The sequence below is a fragment of the Triplophysa rosa genome, linkage group LG19 (assembly GCF_024868665.1).
Source record: "Triplophysa rosa linkage group LG19, Trosa_1v2, whole genome shotgun sequence".
Classification (NCBI taxonomy): domain Eukaryota; kingdom Metazoa; phylum Chordata; class Actinopteri; order Cypriniformes; family Nemacheilidae; genus Triplophysa; species Triplophysa rosa.
In genome coordinates this window covers 7,086,587-7,107,479 of record NC_079908.1, presented here as the reverse complement: position 1 = coordinate 7,107,479, position 20,893 = coordinate 7,086,587, and the positions used below count along the sequence as shown (strand labels likewise).

The 20,893-nt window shown below is 39.3% G+C and overlaps 1 protein-coding gene and 1 non-coding gene across 3 annotated transcripts; both read left to right on the top strand.

The window, feature by feature from the left end:
• Window positions 1-17,704, top strand: uimc1 (ubiquitin interaction motif containing 1). 2 transcript variants are annotated; one of them, XM_057360107.1, is made up of 17 exons: window positions 1-581; window positions 967-1,042; window positions 1,133-1,272; window positions 2,015-2,779; window positions 3,806-3,872; window positions 4,278-4,372; window positions 4,562-4,933; window positions 5,089-5,322; window positions 5,608-5,663; window positions 5,795-5,901; window positions 6,132-6,196; window positions 6,476-6,710; window positions 7,550-7,610; window positions 12,767-12,875; window positions 12,975-13,023; window positions 13,117-13,162; window positions 15,187-17,704. In XM_057360107.1, the coding sequence occupies exons 1-17, from the start codon at window positions 474-476 to the stop codon at window positions 15,314-15,316; spliced, it is 2,715 nt and encodes a 904-aa protein (XP_057216090.1). In that variant the 5' UTR covers window positions 1-473; the 3' UTR covers window positions 15,317-17,704. The 2 variants fall into 2 exon arrangements, with proteins under 2 accessions (XP_057216090.1, XP_057216089.1); XM_057360106.1 differs by having other exon boundaries at window positions 12,764-12,875.
• On the top strand, window positions 3,925-4,051 carry LOC130570820 (small Cajal body-specific RNA 14). Its single transcript, XR_008965018.1, has one exon. It is a non-coding gene; the product is annotated as a small Cajal body-specific RNA 14 (non-coding RNA).
• Window positions 17,705-20,893: the final 3,189 nt, after the last annotated feature.

The window sequence follows — 20,893 nt, the reverse complement described above, 5'->3', positions numbered from 1 at the left end:
CGTTAGGATGGTGTCGTGCTGTTAATTTAATGTAACGAAGCCGTCTAAACTATATTAGCTGGTGTTTTGGCTTGCTTTTGCTCATCGTCACGCTTTGACTTTTTTCTGAAGCAGTTAATTAAGAAAGCTTATTTATAATTAATTTGTAGTTAAAATTAACGTGAATCGCCGTTTAATCGAATTACTTTTACAGACTTGACACAAACATGCGCGCCTCAAGTCTTTTTTTAATTCTCGTAAACTTTCTAACACGCGCGCGTTGTCTGGGTTTGCCGACGTCACGCCGTTCCCCTTGTCACGTGACATTACACCCCAACGTATGGCTTGCAGAAATCCCTGTTTTTCGTTCCTCTCAGTTCGGCTTGGTCGTACGCGGATAGTAAAACGTTTCTGAGCAACTAGGAGAGGTGGATTATCGGGGGATGTGCTCACGTGTGTTAAAGTGAGGTAATTAATGTGGTTGAGGTCGCAGGATGCCCCGCCGGAAGCGCGCGTCGGGTGACGGCGGAAGAAGACCTAAAGTCTGTCGAGTGGAGCACAGTGAGGAAACATTGGTCATATCTGACTCTGACCATGAAGAGGTACAGTAAGGATCATGTGTGTGCATTTGACAACCTCCTAGTGTGTAAATAAATGAGACACGGTCTTGTGGGAGGTTTGTGAGTTGAATGAAAGGGGTGCAACCTGTCCCTTCTTTTAAAAATATCCAGGATAGCCATAACCGTACAAAGTAGCATAATGTAGCAAATTAAATCGGGACCTCATTTGAACGGGGTAAAAAGCACAATAAACACTAAATGAGATGTTTGGGGAAAGGCACTGTCAAGTTCCAATATTTACAAAAGCACTATTAAACGTATAAGACTCGCATTATATTCCAAGGGTTTTGAAGACACATCGAAATTTTAGCAATCCGATCACATAGTAAAAAAATGATTGATCTGACTTTTATTTTAAATCTTTTAGGAGGAAGAATGTTCTGTCAGTCGGTCTTCTAGGTCAGTCCGATGCAGACGGAGGGAATGCAAGTCTCATCTACAAGGTATCACACCTGTGAATTTCCTAACAAGGGTTCATCCTTAATCTACATGTTATACATTTACAAATTTCCTTAATCTGTTGATGTTTTCAGAGATGACCGAAGAAGAGATGCTGGATCTGGCTATGAAACTGAGCGCTCAAGAAGCAAGCAGTGCTGCCCAGAGACGACGACAGCTGGAAGACAAAGACATCCAAAAAGCTATAGCGGAAAGTCTTAATGTCTCTGATAGGGTTTGTATTTATTCTCATTTTATTATAGTGGTCTACCAATATTTCAACCAATCATATGTCAACCAATCATGTCAGGGGTCTTCTACCGGGGGTCCGTGGCGGAACTGCAAGGGGTGCGCTAATAACTGATTACTCACCGGCAACTTTTTGTTTTATAAAAAATTATAAAGAATTACAATAAAGCGGTGTGTTCTGCAACACACAGAGAAGCGGAAGAAAAAAAAGAATGACACTTAATAAAACGGCCTGATTTTACAACAGAATGCGTCAAATCTGCACCAATTTCTTCAGCATCCAGAGACGACCCCTACCTCCACTAGAATAGTCTTTGTGCCATTAACCAGGGTCAGTCATCTCATTGAAGCCTTAATAAAAACTAAGGTTCAAATAAATGTTTAATTGTCCATCTCACAGTAAAATGAAAATGTTTGATGCTGCAAATCCCTTAAAATAATCAAGCAATCTATATTAAAAACAAAAATAATACACAGAAAAGTATTTAGCCTATGTGCAACAATAACATAATAGTGCTAATGTAATGTCTTAACATAATATTGCTGTGACAATAGGGTTGTTACTATTTAAATGGCTCAGTTTACACATTTAGTATAAGGGGGTCCCTGCTCCATGCATCTCTCATCTAAGGGGTCCTCGCCCTGAAAAACATTGAAGACCCCTGCAATAATGAATCAGTACATTAAGTGCGGACTGCGGAGTCAAACATGTGCATGTGTTTTTGCAGGACGGCAGTGTTGAAGCTTCCAGCTCATCAGCTCAACCTCAGCAGAGCATGTCCAATATAATATCACGTTTAAGACGAAAGCTGTCCTACCCTAAACAAACAGAGGTACACAGTGGAAGAGAGAGTCCTGTTGCTCAGGCTGATGAGACGGAGAGGGAAAGCACTAGTCCGCTGCCCGAAATGCCTGATCTGTCACAGATAACCCCATCTCCTTCATCCAGTCGTTCAGCTCAGGTGTGTGGAACTCCTGTACCTTCTCAAGATATGACGCCAGATATACAGCCAAATATCAGAGACTCCAAAGAGGATGAGTTCTCGCAGCCTATCTCATCGTCCCAGCCCTCACCCGCGTTTCCGAAGGACGGGAGCTTCATTCGCCAGCCATTGGTGTGTGTGGAGAAACTGAGTCAGGATCTCATCGATGCCAGAACAGGCTCGAGAAAGCAACCTTGCACACAGGAGAGCATCGTCGGTGCCGAAGCATCTCAGTCGCAGGAGGACTCGTCCCTTCCCAAGAGCCACGTCTTCACTCAGAATGATTTGAGAGAAAGGACTGATATGCTAGAGGACAAACATGATGCTTCAGAAGAGAATGAATCCGATACTCAGATACCTGATGAGGATTTACCAACGTATCAAGGTGATAAAGGTTTGTCTCCGAAAAACACAGATCCGGAGGAATGCTCCTCACCTTCCGGGAGATCCCAGCTGTCGGGAACGAGATGTGAAGCTGAAAATGCCAATGAGGATGTCACTGTGAAAAGTGTAAGTAAGATATTTTCGCTTTGAATGGTCGTTTTGAAATCTTCGCTTAGAATCTCAGTCATCATAGTATGTTTATTTGAAAGACTGTGTTTTAGTATGGGTTTTGTTGTTTGGAATCTGGTTTATAAATAAGATTTGGATGTTTTCTTACAACAATATTTGCAACAAAAAAAGAGTTTAGAATGGTACAGAATATTTATTGTTTAGGAACATAGGGTGGGATTTGATTTGATCCAAGGTTGATTCATTTGTTGCATTGATTTTTTTTACGTAGCAAGTGGTGAAAAGTTGCGCGTTTTGATGACAGCGTTTTGAAAACAAACCTTTTGACTTGTTTTGGGGGTTGCTGCATACTAGGGATGTAACAAACACTCAGCTAACAATTCAAAACAATACAGAATGCTGTGGTTATGATATAATAGTATCACAACATTTTTAACAATGGTAAAATCGACAACATTCAATGTTCAATGGAATCTTTTGTATGGTAATTAATAAAAATAAGTCTGAAAAATGTTTTAATATACATTTTTTATACAGAATTGTATTCAAATTTAGTTTGCTAAGAAAAAACTTCTTACAACAAGCAAAAGCACATGGAATTCAAACAAAGCGTGTTGACGCAGATCACTTGTTGGCAGATCAACCAATAGGATTAAACGGATGACGTATAATAAAACCCAAATCATTTTTACATAAACCAAAATCGTTTTTGTATCATGATATAACGTGTCACAATATTTCATTACTCCACTATTGCATATTGTACATTGATAAATACCACCAATTCCTTTTTATTAAGCAAATAAAATGTGAAACTTCATGTTGCTTTTAAACTGAAAGGTTTCTCAATCCTGTCCTTGAACGTTTAACTTCCTGTAGAGTTTCCAACCTAACTCACTTCCCTGTCTGTACTTTTAAATCAGACCCCAAGACCTTGAATGTCTCATTCAGGTGTAAGCTTAAAGCTAAACTCTGCCTTATTGAGCACTCTTGACTTACTCTCTTCTGTGATCATTTTAATAGAAAACTCCCGATCTAAAGCAGGTGGAAGATCAGATCGCTCAGGATGAGAATTCAGCCGCTGATGCTGGTATGTTATTTATTGCGCACACTAAAGATACTGCTGTAATGTGACCGTCAGTGTGGTTCCTCTGTTGCTGCAGGACTGAGCAGTGTTCTGCAGTATTTGGCACCACACAGAGCGAGTTTGGTTCCTGCCGACAGGGCCTGTCGAGTAAATGGGTTCTCTGTGCGATGGTTCCATACAAATGTCAATGTTTTCACTCACTAGATAAGTTAGACATGCATGTTTTTTGTAGGTGAAGCTATTTAGATATCCTTCACATAGTTGGGACTAAATGCAAAGTTAAAAAAATGAAAATGTGTAAGCCCTGGTGTTTAAGTGTCCTCTTATATAATATAGTCAATAATGTCAACCTATACATTTGAAGAGGACTCTGAAATTAAACCATTTTCTTCATGTTTTAAACTTCAGAAAGTGCTCAAAACACTCGTTCATGGGATGGATTTTCTAGTTTCATGGTTGTGCTTTTAACCGATGATGATGAAGAAGAAGATGGCAGTGAAGAGGTAGGATTTGCTCTCTTTCATACATGCCAGGTTTTCTATCAAACCAATAAAAGTATGTAGGATTTATTACAGGCTTTATACAGGACGATTACATGCAGGTGCCCTTATAATAGTGCTCTCAATTGCTGCCTAAATTGTAGTCTGCCCCAGTAAGGAAAGTTAGTACATCATCCATGTCATCATTTCCAGGTTCTCCCTCCGAGCCCAGACTTAGACGACAAGACAGCTTTAAAAATAGTTCCTCAAACCCAACCCCGCGTCTCTTCATCTACCCTTGAGCCTTTCGAACAAGAAACGCAGATATCCCAGCATGCCTTGCAGGAAGACTCAGAAACATCCAATGACCTCAAATCCAAATCTTCAAACTCAAAACCGCTGCATACTGGAGTGGAGAAAGGAGATCATTGCACTGTGTCATACTACTGGGGAGTGCCTTTCTGCCCCACGGGCCAAAACCCGGACGACTACACGCGCGTGATCATGTGTCAGTTGGAGGTGTATGAGAAGAGTCTGAAAGAAGCCCGGCGAGACCTGCTGCGTAAGGCCGTGTGGAGTCAGCCTGTGAGTGACAGCTGTCAATCAGACTGATTTTATAGTGTGACATGAGTCGACAAACTATTTTTCAGCATTTTTATTTTTTCTATGAAATCTGTAATGTTACATTGTAATGGATAACATGTTTTTTTAACATAGATCGTTCACATGTTTTCTTTCAGGTTCTTCCTGCCCCCGAGAGGCCGTTTGGCCCGAGGAGACTGAAGCGCTACAGACCTCCTCAGCTGTCAGAGGATGAGGAGCAGAACGAAGAGGAGAGCGGGAAGGAGAATAAGCGATCGGAGGTGCAGGCGGAGAGAGAGGAAGACAAGGCAGGCTCAGAGGGGGCTGCTGAGGGTGGACCGAGTGAAACGTATGTAGTTCTGTCTTCTCCCGAGGCTAAAGATGAAGACGTGGTATGTGTCCAAATCTTTGTGCTACTGTAATCATCAAATTCAGATTAATTTGTTAGGTTTAGTGAATCATTTCTATTGGAAGTCCAGTTAAAAATGTGTAATTCAAACGGCTTATTCATCTTTTGTACATTGTCATAACATTTGGATTTTTGAGTTTGAGTTTTTTAGGGAGCTGGTAATGTCCTCATCCACCACAAGGTGGCACTGTTTAACTCAAGGTTATAGACAGGAAAGACAATATTGTTAAGAATTTTGTTGTTGATAAGCTGTTTGCATTCCCAACAGCAAAAAAGCCCTTTTCCAAACCAGGACAAGACTACAGCAGCAACTGCACATTTGAGGTAATAAAAGAAATCGTGTCAAACCTCATCCTTGCCAAATTCATTATTATATAGATTCAGAATCTGAATCTTTGCCAAAAAACATTGACATTCAACTGAATTAGACCTCAAGCCAATGCCGTCTTTGACAGAAATGATCAACGGGATGCACCAGATAACACTCAAATAGAGCGTGCGGATGAAGAGGAGGAGACCCAGAATCATGACCAGTTTGATGATGATGAGACCGTATGTCCAGGTACACGAGTTATCATCTGTGTTTTCACTTGATGGGCATAAAACATGGATATATCCTGAAGTAATGTTAATTGTGGCATTAAAATGCATCATACTACATTTACATGTATTAATTTAGCAGATGCTTTTTTCTAAAGCGACTTACAAATAAGAGCATTTAACATTAGAAGTTCAGTAGTTGACAGCAGATGATCGCTGTGAATTGAAATCAGTTTAACTTTGTTGACGCAGAGACGCAGTTGACTGACAACAACACACCAGAGCTCATGATGACCAGTCCTGCCAGTCCAGAACAGGTAAGAGTCCTCACTATCTGCTGTACACATGATCTCTACTTTAAAGGTCCGGTGTATGAAATTTAGCGGCATCTAGTTGGCTCACTGCAACCCTCCCTTTCGAAGCACTACGGTGGCTAACACAGATTGCATTCTGTCAGTAGATCCCTCACAAAAATGACACACAGCACCTTTAATTCAGCATTAATAGAAATGAATCCAGTAGTGATTGAATTTAAGCTTTATAAAAAGATTTTTTTTACGTCAATTCAAACATGGACCTTCTTCACTCATTTACAGGATCAGACTCGTGCTGACAGCGAGGTGATGGAGGTGGATGAGGAGGAAGGTGCTCCTGCTGCAGAGGAGGAGGTGATGGAGCAGGAGAGTGTGTCAGCGGACACGGCACCTTCTCAAACTGAGAAGATGGAGTGTCCCATGTGCTCCAAACTCTTTTGCCTCAGCAGAATCGAGATGCACGCTGCTTTCTGTGATGGGGAGACAGAAGACCACAACCAGGAGGAACAATCACAAGGTATGTGCTGCATAGTGGCTCTTGCTCCACGTCTCCACTAACCTTGACTTTAAGATGTTAATTACTGATCATCCTACATGTACACTTGGCTCAGAGCTTGTCCAAAACGCATATTTTTCTCTCCGTTTTGGCCTTTTGTCCACATTGAGACAGCGTTCTTGTCAACGAAAACAGCGATTTTTGAAAACGCATTCGAAAGTGGATACATTTGGAAACGCCGTTTTCGCTTTGTAGTGTGGATGAGGAAAACGGGGAGGGTTTTTTTATTACTCGCAGTTATTGTTTGGCAGCGGAGCGCGAGTTAAGTTTTACTTTCGCTTTTGCCGCTTTATAGTCTTGTGTTACCCGCAGCAACATCTCTAAGTTAGCTCATTGTCTGTCTAAAGAAAACTTGTGTCTTTGCTCCACATTGCCGTGACATAATAAGGCAGAAAGTAAATAAACGCCTGACAGAAATGACACATGCTGACGTGTCTTAAGTTTTACTCCTGCGCAGTAAATGGATGTAAGTGTTTTCAGACGTTTCAGTGTGGATGGGCAGCGTTTGGGAAATACAATAGTGTGGACGAAGAGCGTTTTGAAAACGAAAGCTCGGTTTCCAAACGAAACGCACTAGTGTAGACAGAGTATCAGAATGCTTACAGAGGGTCTGTAGCCATTTTGCATGTGCATATTTACACATTTTATTCGCCTTTGTTTTGAAATTCTGAGACTTTTGATTATTTGCATCTACTCTGTATGAATAGTTTTGATGCTGGAAAATCTTTTTTTTCTGTAATTTACTTTTCTCACATTGCCTTGTTCTAGAATATTAGTTTAATTTTAGTTCTTCCTTCTAGTTGTCAGAAGGTCAAGATCCAGAAGAGACTCAACAGAGGAGACTCAGTACAGACCTGAGAAGTAGGTACAGCACATAGACGGTATTCTAAACCTCCTTGCCTTATCACGATTCCCGACTGGTGATGTAGTTTGATTTTGCTGAAAAATGTCAGTTGTTTTTCAACACGTATAAATATATATATGTAAAGTGACCTGCATTGTTATGTTTTCAAACAAAGGTGGCGACAGAGAGGCAAAATGTACAGAATGCAGCTTTAAAGGGGTCATATGACATGGCTAAAACGAATATTATGGTTTGTTTTAGATGTAATGTAATGTGTATACAGGATTTAAGGTTCAAAAACGCTGTGTTTTCCACATACCGTGCATGTTTGTATCTCCTCTTTGCTCCGCCTCTCTGAAACGTGCTGATTTTTTTTTCAGTCGTGAAAAAATGGTAAGAGAGTCGGACTCGTGACCAGAAGGTTGCTGGTTTGATTCCCAGGGCCGGCGGTTAACGACTAGGGTTGGGAATCGTTTCAATTTTATCGATTCCAATTCCGATTCTGCTTATCGATTTCGATTCTTATCGATTCCCAGTTTCGATTCCACAGTTGAAGTAAAACATTTAGATATCAACCTGTATGGTCATTTAGCCTGCTTATTGACTTATTGCAAAATATATTTATATATTTATGAGCACCCTTTTGTGTATATTTACACATAGAAACACACCTTTTCTGATTTATTACAATTTGTATTATCATAGTTGAACTACATCATGGTTAAACTGCAGTTACTATAATGCAACTATGGTTAATTTGTGATTCCTGTGCTTTAATGCAAATTCTATAGCTAAACTATGCTTACTATAGTAAAAAATATCGATAATTTTCATAAGGGCTTTTATTGAGATATCAGCAGATCATGCAACGCATGTACTTTCATGAAAATATGCACACAGGAATTGATAAGAGGAATTCAAATTTTAATCTCAAGTATCCGATTCCTATTCCTTTCGATTCCGATCCGATTCCTAGCCTTTCGATTCCGATTCCAAATTGGAATGATTTTTGATTCCCAACCCTAGTAACGACTGAGGTGCCCTTGAGCAAGGCACCTTAACCCTACTTGCTCCCCGGGCGCTGCAGTGATAGCTGCCCACTGCCCCGGGGTACGTGTGTTCACGACTTGCTGTGCGCGTGTTCACTACTCTCTGGATGGGTTAAAAGCAGAGGTCACATTTCGGGTATGGGTCACCATATCTGACTAATAGGTCACTTTCACTTTCACTTACAGGTTGCGAATCTGAAGCGCCAGCGAAGTTGTAATGGTTGGAACGGCCCCACTTTTTAACCAAAGCTTTCGCGCATAGCCAGTCTTAAAGAGCAGGTTTAAAGGTTTTTGTAAGTGTCCTAATGTTGTATTAGAGTCCCCAACAACATGTTCAAATGTATCAAAGGTAAAAAAACGGTGCTATTTTCTTAAAATATGCATTTAGTATCTATCCATTTCTCAAAGATCCCTAAACGATTCCTCTGAAGCTGTTCAAATTTTCAGATTCTCTAAGCTCCTCCCTAACGTGAGTCCAGTGTGCTCCGATTGGCCAACTGGCCCAATCAGTTGTGATTGGTCTTTCTTCATACACTGCGTGTCAGAAACGAAACGCCCATTACCACAGTTCTTATCTCAGGAAGGTTTTTGTAAACAAAGACGCTGTAAGTGTATAAAAATGTCATCAGTATTACCATATCACAAGTACTCCATCTATCTTCATAAACCATTCAGACTATTGTTTTCTATTGATATTTTTTCATCATAGTTGTGGGAGAACAACAACAGCTCTATCCAAAAGTTTATCATTACTTTGATTATACAGAGAGGAGTAACTGAGCAAGTTAGCGAGAGCTTCCAATTTTTTTCTCCATTTATTTTTAAATCACTGTCCATATAGGCAAAATTGACTTGTAAATGATTAACTAACAATCTGGTCAACATAGAGTTCTTTATTTGAAGCACAATTCTACGAGAAAGGTAACTTACTGAAAAAGTGTTGGTGCTTAAGGTGCTTCACTGAACTGAAACTTAAACTTAAAACATCTCAAGATAAATGGACCAGGGCTTGACATAACCTGGGAGGTTGATGGCTCCGTGTCAGAGCATTGCTTATGATTTTCGGACAGATCAGGCCTTAACTTAACATTATTCACGAAAAAGTTGTCAATCGTTCTTTTCATCTTCTCTCATCATCCGCGCTACATCCAATCTGTTTAACTGACGGGCCTATAGGCTCCTCCCCTCTCTGTCTGACTGCAGCACACGCATTTTCACACGTACACTCAGAGGTTGCGCTAGACTTTTTTATTGTCCGTTATTTTGACTGACAGGCTCGTAAAAAATCCGTCATAATCTATTATTACCCGTCACTATGGTGCAAGGTGGCGTTAGGTGGTAATTAGTATGTTCGTGATGTCATCACGCTGTACTTGCGTCTCGGAACTTGTTGTATTTTAATACAACTGAATGCCCAATAAAGCCTTTGTTGTTTATATTCATCTATATATATAATGTTTTAATGTTTATGTTCATATGTGATTCGATCTGGGAAAACCCAACACATGGTGCAAATTTATATATTACAGTTTTTGATGCCATATTCAAGCCCTTTCCAAATCAGTTTTTATTTTGCTCATACCTTGTGTATGTAACGACAGTTATGGCTGAGGTCGGCTGAAGCGCTAGGATTTTCAGGAACGGAATTTGGAGGAAAATGGATTTAAAGTTAAGTGATGAAAATAAAAGCACAACAGTCCAGTATCACAAGTAAAAGTCACTTTACAGTGGTAAAAGACTTACTCTAATAACAATTTAATAAAAAAAACATTTCCTAGTGTTGAAGTCTAAAAATACTGTACAAAACCGTTTGAATAAAACGAAAGTAAGGAAAATGGTGCGGGGCACACTTAAAGAACGTGAGCTCTGCCATTATCACTACACAAGGAAACTAGCAAACATTACGGATAACAACTAATAAGCAGTGAAGCAAGTTTTACCTTGTTTATCATGTGCACAGTGTCTGGACTTCTGATCATCCCTTGTATGTTTTGCGATCGGATAACTCCCGGTGCTGCAGACAGGGAGCTCTGTCATCTCACGAAAACATTGTATGAAAAAACTTTGCATACCGTAGTTTACACAGGACTGGTGAGAAATGTGCATTGCTACTCCTTCATTCTTCATGTTATGTGGTTTACTTCGATAGGTGAACTGTCTTTCCCGCGTCTCAGCGCGACATCCGACTGGATTTCCCAGATCGCATCACATATGTCTAGTCAGTAACAATGACAGGTGAAAACACGCACGTCCCTTCGCGAGCATATCGCGCTCTAATGAAGGGAAACGGGGAGTTACAAATTGCCCTCATTGTAATCCGTCAAAATAGCTGACGGACGGCCTTCAGATTTTTCCGTCACTGGTAAACATTTTTTGTCAATGACAGAGAATTTTCGGTTAACACGTCCTCTGGTACACACACGTACAGGAAAATCTGGACCACGGCCAATCAGAGGGGCGGTCCGCCCTTCACTATCTCTGATTGGTTTAGACCACGATATGGGCCTAACGTGTGTCTGTTGTTGAATCACAGGGAGACTTTCAGAGTCGCGGAGACTTTTTTTCTCCCTCGAACGGCTGGTCGCACCGGTGCGACCTCAGATTTTTCTTAGTCGCACCATTGAGAAATCAAGTCGCATGACCAAATTGGTCGCACTCTAGAGCCCTGTTACATAATAAAATGATATAGTGCTGCAGTTTGTTTTTAAAATAATGACAAGTAAACCGTTTTGTTTGGATCGTGACCACAGCTGAACTTTGCACACTTGACAACCATAATGTGAGACACGTTAGCAAAGTGCTAAAGGGATACAGTTTGTACAATACTACGACATGTAGAACGACAACAGTCTACAATAACCGCCACATTATTAGGTAAGAGTTGGATTATTAAAACTGTAACACTGTTATACATTGTTTACCTGGAAACCTACAGCTGTACTACATATTCAACACGGATTAGCACAATTACTTTATATTGTAAGCCCTCAATTTAACATGTACACATAACGTATTTATCATACTTACAGGTTGTGGTTCTGAGACGCTTGTTAGTCCAAATAAAGTTGGTATTGACTTGTCTTTCAGGGTCAAGCGGCTGGCAAATCCTGCGTTGAACTCGCCAAAATTTGAGAAGCAGTCGTTGGTAAAATGACGAGCACATAACACATGGTTGGAATTGTACTGCAGTGGTATCATGGAAAAAGAAATTAGCCACTGATCCTTCACATCGTCATCCTTTGGCAGCGAAAACAAAGTACATTTGCATTCACAGCACAAAACACAGCGTCCCCTCGACATGTTGTATACGCAACACTACCTGAAGTGCTAGTGGGCAGGTCAGAGTGTTCCTGTTTCACGGGAAGGCGGGGATTGTGCTGATGCGTTACACTGTGACGTATAGATGTTACACTCAAAAGATTCGAAAGCCTAACGATTTGTTTGGGCGGTTCGGAGTCGACTCCTTCCTTTAGAAGCCAATATCTTAATTTATCATGGACTTTTTGGATTAACGACTTTGCAGATCGTTAAAATTGAAGGAAAGCTACGTTACACACTGCAATGCTGGCAATTTTATGAGATTCATGAAACCTGCTCTTTAATCTCTCTCCCACGTTCGTGAAGCAATCGTCGGAGAAATGCGCTGCACAAACTTGAACATTCGGATTGTACTTTTCTGGAACAGTGTTGTAAATAAAATGTAACCATTCATTTTTAGTTGTCTCATCTTTTAGCAGGGCAAACAAAGAGTCTTTCTTTTCGCAACGAAACACACAGCGTTTCCGCGACATGGCTGCGGCGGTGACGATACAATGAGATTTACAAGTACGCCCACCTCACTTGCATTTAGATTTGGGTGGTCTTAAGTCAAATCATACCACGAAATGACATACATTCGTGGGGGTGTGGTTACACAAGGCGTTTCAGGCAGGTCTGGGTGAGCATTCACTTTTAGATAGAATGCATCTTTTGTTCCAACACTTTAATTTTAGCAATTTTACGTGTCTAAGTAATGCATGGGAAACTTATAACACACCAAAGACACAGAAAAACACGTATTTCTGCCATATGACCCCTTAAATGCCATAATTAAAAATGTGAACTTCTTTCCCTTTGCAAAGCAGATCACCACAGATGGAGAAGTGTTTCGTGTGTCAAGGGATGTTTACATCCCAGCAGTACCAGGCACATGTCGAGTTGTGTTTGAAAAAGACAGATTCCAATATTCATCAGGTATCTACATGCATATACCCATATTCAGATTTAATGTCATTGTGTGTCTGAAACCTTCAGTCCGAGGATCGGTATTGCAAATTTATCTCGGTCTTGCAGGGTGATGGTCTTCTTTCTGCTCTCGAGCGAACTGAACAGAGACCTGCTGGTATGTGATTCTCCTCACACATGGTGTGTTTAATGTCTTAATAAACCTTGTCTGGTGAGTTTTCAATTGATTTCATATAAATGGACTTTTCAGGCAGTGATGAAGCTGGACCATCAGATGTTTCTTCAAGGAGCAAGCGGTACAGTTCTAATATGGATCTCTAAAAGATTTTATATTGATCTTGAGCACATGTGTCTTGCATATAGAAATGTATTACGACTGTCAACCTTTACATTATATTGGGTCCTGTATACAAGACCTGCAGCATTAAATTGAAACATTTTACTTAGCTTCAGCATTTAATGCCAACACACTGTAACCCATCTTTGTTGGGTCTGGTTTTGTATTTTATATACAGGTGCTGGTCATATAATTAGAGTATCGTCAAAAAGTTGATTTATTTCACTAATTCCATTCAAAAAGTGAAACTTGTATATTATATTCATTCATTACACACAGACTGATATATTTCAAATGTTTATTTCTTTTAATTTTGATGATTATAACTGACAACTAATGAAAACCCCAAATTCAGTATCTCAGAAAATTTGAATATTGTGAAAAGGTTCAATATTGAAGACACCTGGTGCCACACTCTAATCAGCTAATTAACTCAAAACACCTGCAAAGGCCTTTAAATGGTCTCAATCTAGTTCTGTCCGCTACACAATCATTGGGAAGACTGCTGACTTGACAGTTGTCCAAAAGACGACCATTGACACCTTGCACAAGGAGGGCAAGACACAAAAGGTCATTGCAAAAGAGGCTGGCTGTTCACAGAGCTCTGTGTCCAAGCACATTAATAGAGAGGCGAAGGGAAGGAAAAGATGTGGTAGAAAAAAGTGTACAAGCAATAGGGATAACCGCACCCTGGAGAGGATTGTGAAACAAAACCCATTCAAAAATGTGGGGGAGATTCACAAAGAGTGGACTGCAGCTGGAGTCAGTGCTTCAAGAACCACTACGCACAGACGTATGCAAGACATGGGTTTCAGCTGTCGCATTCCTTGTGTCAAGCCACTCTTGAACAACAGACAGCGTCAGAAGCGTCTCGCCTGGGCTAAAGACAAAAAGGACTGGACTGCTGCTGAGTGGTCCAAAGTTATGTTCTCTGATGAAAGTACATTTTGCATTTCCTTTGGAAATCAGGGTCCCAGAGTCTGGAGGAAGAGAGGAGAGGCACAGAATCCACGTTGCTTGAGGTCCAGTGTAAAGTTTCCACAGTCAGTGATGGTTTGGGGTGCCATGTCATCTGCTGGTGTTGGTCCACTGTGTTTTCTGAGGTCCAAGGTCAACGCAGCCGTATACCAGGAAGTTTTAGAGCACTTCAGGCTTCCTGCTGCTGACCAACTTTATGGAGATGCAGATTTCATTTTCCAACAGGACTTGGCACCTGCACACAGTGCCAAAGCTACCAGTACCTGGTTTAAGGACCATGGTATCCCTGTTCTTAATTGGCCAGCAAACTCGCCTGACCTTAACCCCATAGAAAATCTATGGGGTATTGTGAAGAGGAAGATGCGATATGCCAGACCCAACAATGCAGAAGTGGCCTTCAGCTCTATCAGAGCAACCTGGGCTCTCACAACACCTGAGCAGTACCACAGACTGATCGACTCCATGCCACGCCGCATTGCTGCAGTAATTCAGGCAAAAGGAGCCCCAACTAAGTATTGAGTGCTGTACATGCTCATACTTTTCATGTTCATACTTTTCAGTTGGCCAAGATTTCTAAAAGTCCTTTCTTTGTATTGGTCTTAAGTAATATTCTAATTTTCTGAGATACTGAATTTGGGGTTTTCATTAGTTGTCAGTTATAATCATCAAATTAAAAGAAATAAACATTTGAAATATATCAGTCTGTGTGTAATGAATGAATATAATATACAAGTTTCACTTTTTGAATGGAATTAGTGAAATAAATCAACTTTTTGATGGTATTCTAATTATATGACCAGCACCTGTATATGTGCATCGAAATACAAATTCACGTTTATCTGAACTAAATACATTTACATTTATTCATTTGGCAGACGCTTTTATCCAAAGCGACATACAAGTAGGAGAGCGTACAAGTGTATAAAACTAGCTTAAACAGTCTCATCATACACACATCAAAGGACAATATCAGGATTGTTACATTATCTCCATATGCCTCCCCAGTGGCCCTGCAGACTTATTTGGAGAAGGTGGGCCTGAGTCAGAAGACACAGACCACCTTACTGATTTCCAACAACAAGACTCATCCAAGAACAGCCAAAGACTCGCAAGAAAAAGAAAATTCAAACGATAGTATCACGTTTTGTTTAACCAACACTGTTATGTGTTACTTTGTAGTGCTTCTGTATTTGTATGAATTTTTAAATGAATTTGTACAATGCCTAAATTTATGTATTTAATGTCTTGGTAATGTTTTTTAATGGTTGCTGCAGTCTTTGTTGAGCAGATGTTGATCTTTACTCTTTGAATGGTGTTTTCGTGTGACTGAAATATTTGAAATCTTTTTTGTTCAATGTATGCATTAAATTCTGAAATAGGGGTTAGTATATATTGGGACCGTGTATCTTTTGGTCATTTGTTTTTCAGTTTGAAATTGAACAAACGGGAGTGAGAAAACGGCGCCATCTTCGTTTTTCGTTCATCCAGAAAACGGAATAGCGAGAATTCGGCTTGATTTTTCGTTTTTAACTTAAGGGGCAAAAAACGAATTCACAGCTTGATAAATCGATTTCCACGCATGGGCGGTATGAAACGCCCCCTTCCATTGATTGGCCAATCAAAGATCAGCAAGCGAGGGCGCGACGTCTTCGGTTCGGTTGTCCCTCGGTTCCGTGAATAAATAGTCCTCCGCTGCTGTACGGCGGGGATCCTTAAAGTATGTTTCATTTCTCATTAAACAACCGTCCACAAACCGTACAGGGCAGATTATATACTGGACTTTACTTGTGCAACCTAACGCATTTCATATACATCTTTATATCACAACTATTAATGTAGTTCGCATCCGCATCTTTCTAGCTCTCCAGGGTTAAATCTGCGCGAGACACTGTACAGCACGAAGCGGATTCATATACTTATTTTATTTCATTCAAAATTCATTGTGTTCCGTTGTAATTTGTATTGAGGCTTCGTATGTTTGCACTAAACAATTAGCATTTTTTTTGTTTGATCATTTATATTTATCTTAAGATGGCTAGATGTATCCTTTTTTCATAAAGGAAAAAACTTTCGTTCTAATTGCACATTAAAGCGTGTTGTTCTGCATTTATTAAAAAAAGCGTACTTCTAAATAATAATAATAACCCAGTGATAGCTTAATTAATTTGTATTTTTGTCAGCATTTCTCTCATTGTCATCGTTCGCATGTGCCAGTCGTAAATATCACAGTAAAAACGTTTTATAAAATACTAGACTCTTGAGCATACACTGAATGATTTTTTTTCTGTGGAATCTACACAGTGACTGAGCCTTGATCAACATATCTGACAAATAGGTCACTTTCACTTTGACTACATCACTGCACTGTATGCATCCGCTGCGTACTGTCCAGTGTCTCGCGCAGCTTTGTCACGCAGCAAAACTCTGAATATAGGGGTGGGCGGATCGATCCTTGAAGTATCGATACTTCCGATACTGAGGTTGTATCGAAAAGGATCGATCCTAACATTAAAATATCGATACTAATGTGTTTTTAGTTTTTACTACTGATTTTATTCATTTACTAATGTAGCTAATAATCGTATAATGAAGAAAAACTATTTCCCATACACCTAGTTTTGCACACGTTGCTCCTCCCTGCCCTGCTGTGTTTTGAAGTCCGCTATCACGTGACTCAGCAGCACCAAGCGCAAGAACACAGTCGCTGCTGCAGCCAGCGAAAAGAAGAGGAGCATCTGTGGAGTTTTATCACCTCGGTGAATAAAAACACTGCGAACTGCGTTGTATGGCAGTGGGCCTTTGGGGGTAAAAAGCCAAAGATTGAAAGTACTTTATTATTTAAGCGCTTTATTTCCTTTGTTTCTCAATTGTGTGCATTTGTTTATAAATTCACTTAAAAAAGTGTAATGAAAGGGAACAATGTTAATTTGTTCTATTATTTTCTAAACATAACACTGAACAAAAATGGAAAAGCAGTTTTAAAATATTTGTTCTTCAGTAATAATTTTGTCCACTTTGGTTTTTTTTAAGCTATAGAAGTAGTACTGGGATAACGAGAAATTGTTTTGTAATATATCGTTTTTCAGTTCTGTTAATGTTACTATTTTCCAGTAATAATTTGGTGCAAAGTTCATGTTTGGAAATTCGATTACAGGAATAATTAAATAGATTTATTTGGTTTAAATTATGTCCCGTGTTTTAACATCTACATGATTAATTAGCCTACAGGCACATTAAGATCACAAATCACAAAATATTTTAGTGGTCATGAAAATGTATTCAGATTTAGCATATTAATGATGCATTCATCTGATAAATCATGACATTTCATCAACAGGAAAGTAAATGTAAGTTCAAGTGAATGCTTTTTAAAAGTAAAAAGTATCGGTATCGATATCGGCAATACTGGCCCTGCATTTACTTGGTGTCGGATCGATACCAGGTTTTACAGTATTGCCCACCACTACTCTGAATTCGTCTTGGTTCACTTGATGGAATGTACACCGAAGCAAACTTGTGGAAAAAAATGTGGTAACCCAACAACCACCAACACAGCGAATTTTGAATGAAATAAAATAAGTATATGAATCCGCTTCGTGCTGTACAGTGTCTCGCGCAGCTTTGCCACGCAGATTTAACCCTGGAGAGCTAGAAAGATGTGGATGCGAACTACATTAATATTTGTGATATACAGTAAATGTAATGGGGTAGAAGATATAGGGACTACAAATGAGATGGACTACAAATCCCACAGGTCAGATTGATATAAAAGGAAGTCCAATTTTACGGGCATCCTCTTTGAGGTACCATGTGGTGTGAGAGCTTAAGGTTGGGTAAGAGCTGACAAAAGGACCAGTTGATTAATAGAACTGAATTGTGCCCGTTTGGAGAAACATATGTTTGGTGCTTCAGAGAATTAAGCGTTTAAGTACAGAGAATGCATGATTGCCGTTTACTTTACTTTTTTTACTAGAAACAATGGTGGCTTAATGGGTATTTTGATATGATCCAAATGTTGATTTTGGTGATTATCGCAGTGTTGAATTTGAAGTGAATTTTGAGTTATTTTCTCTGTGATGTAGTGTGATTGTGCACTTATTGGCAGAGATTCGCTATGCAATTTAACTGGGGGACCCTGTGGTCTATAGATGTACTATTGTTATGTTTCGCATTTTGTGGTTTATTCAGTTTCTTTGCCAATTCCACGTATCCGTTAGCCAATTCTGATTATTGTTAAATAAATATTATGTGCAGAGAGACAGACTGTGGTTGGTCCTGGGTGTTGAGTCCTCTTCATCTTGAGATGTTGGGGATACATAAATATTTATATGAAATGCGCTAGGTTGCACAGAAGAAAGTCCAGTATATAATCTGCCCTGTACGGTTTGTGGACGGTTGTTTAATGAGAGCAATGAAACATACGTTAAGGATCCCCACTGTACAGCAGCGGAGGACTATTTATTCGGAACCGAGGGACAACTGAAGACGTCGCTTACTGACCTTTGATTTGCCAATCAGCGGAAGGGGGCGTTTCATACCGCCCACATGTGAAACACTAGTTTTCACGTTGTTTATTCGTTTTTTAAACGTGAGTTGAAAAAGGAAAAATCAAGCCGAATTCTCGTTTTTCGTTCAAAAATGGCGCCGTTTTCTCACTCCCGTTTGTTCAAGTTCAAACTGAAAAACAAATGACCAAAAGATACACGGACCATTTTGGTACTTTATCCTCTATATTTAAAAAATGTACGATATTAAAATAACCAACATACGATATTAAAATAACCCTATCATCGATAGTGTTTTATCAGACGTGCACTGTGATCTGAGTTTACTCTTAATCGACTTTATGCGGCGCTGCGCAGACCGATCAGAGTATGACATCAAAGTATCGCGAGAGCGTTTCGAAAACTCGGGATTTTCTTTTTCAGCCGCCTTATAAATATCCAAGGTTCGCTTTTTGCTTATTAGCATTTTCTCTTTACTATGATACTACTGCATATTTCAATTAAACTCGAACGTTACAGAAAGCAAATATTCAGACAAATGGAATATTTTCAACATACAGTATATTACCGTGACTGTCCCTTACAAACAGCTTGATCACTTGTAGGCCTACTGTATAGTCACATTTTCCCCTTGTCTAAACAACGTGATCTAATCTAGAAAAATGGCCCGTGATACTTTGGCCACCCATAAAACAGGATAGTGCGATAATAATTATTGTTTTATTCTAGTTAACTGCAAATAAATACGTAGACTTCGTATGGTGTTGTTTGACATTTTTTGAGTGACATTGCCACCTTGTGGAAGTTTTGTTATAGCTCCCCATGTTGTATTTCCTTTCTACACAGATTCTGTATTAAAGTTTCAACCTCACTGTTCTTATTGTTACATGTCTCAATAAGACCAATTAACTTTATGGACCAGTGGTAAAAATGTAAGAATTACTGAATTACATCCACAAACTAGATGATCTAAGACTTCTGTGTACCACTGGCACAAACCCAAAATCCCTGTGGCCTTGTATGGAAGGCCTCTGGGGTTTTATGTGAACGTTTGAAGGGCCCTTACATACAACTTTTCATTTTTTTAGTAAACAAAAGGGAACTAGTTTTGATTAATTAACAGTTGGCTTAATTAGTATTACTTACCAGAAGAGAACACTAAAAGAATAGATGTTGCAATAGGTATGTTGACATTTGAGGAACGTCTTGAGAAATTTAATTTGGTTTACTATTGGTCAGTGACAAAAGGGGGAAATTAAAGCATTATTCCACTGCTGTGTTTCTTGGTCCGGCAAGCGTTCCAAGTTTCAGTCACTTCCTGTTGAATGTTTTCTTTCTCTGCCACTACTGCCAATAGACATTTGTTTATTTTTTTTGTTATGGTATAATTTTCTCTTAAATGTTATAATAACTCTTAAAATGAAAGCTCCCACCCACGGTTGTTATTGAGCCTGGTTATCTGAGCTGCTGGTTTTATAAGAAATACCACATAAATAGTGCGTGTCTGTTTTTATGTGTGGTTTAATAACACAACATCTGTGTTCAATATAAACATCTCAGGGATTTTTTTATGCAGAATACTTTAAATATTAAAGATGTGTCCTAACAGCACTATCAGTACACTTTTATTGCTGCTAAAACTAAACTGAATTCAATTGAATTGATTGAATAATGAGGAAATGTTCCTATTTCATGGAATTTGTCTGTAATATTGTTGCTTTTTTAAACCCCTTTTCTTTTCCCTTTTTGGTTTAAGGTTAAATAGTTTCCTTAGGGAATTTCTGAGTGCATAGTTCCAGCAATTCAGTTCTGAAAACGAATAAACAGATGTGTATCTTTGTGTGATGTATACTCACTAAAACATTTTTCTGTAATAAAAAGTCTGTGCAGCGTGTTGGTTTAGAGAAGGCTTTTCAACATCATGCGGTTTTCAGATGTTTTGGTCTTTTGAAAGCTTCAGCATGAGAAATCATTTTTAGTTTCTTAAAGGAATGCATTGTTGCAAACTTTTCCAAACACTTTATTCTGGCCTTTCACCCCTTTTGATAAACTGTGTGAAGAGTATAGAAAAAGACTTTCACTTTGCTTTGGGCAAACTGATAAGCATGTTATAAAATGAGGTCCATCTGTTAGCGTCATATGTTGTAAAAGATATAAGCAAAACAAAAGTAGTCTCATATGGTTTCCTGAATAACTCCTGGATATTA

Excerpts from the sequence above, each read along its gene's own strand:
- uimc1 (XM_057360106.1), top strand. The coding sequence starts at position 474 with ATGCCCCGCCGGAAGCGCGCGTCGGGTGACGGCGGAAGAAGACCTAAA. Across the intron at positions 6,197-6,475 it reads GTCCTGCCAGTCCAGAACAG|GATCAGACTCGTGCTGACAG; the intron begins GTAAGAGTCCTC and ends ACTCATTTACAG. Across the intron at positions 6,711-7,549 it reads CCAGGAGGAACAATCACAAG|TTGTCAGAAGGTCAAGATCC; the intron begins GTATGTGCTGCA and ends TCTTCCTTCTAG.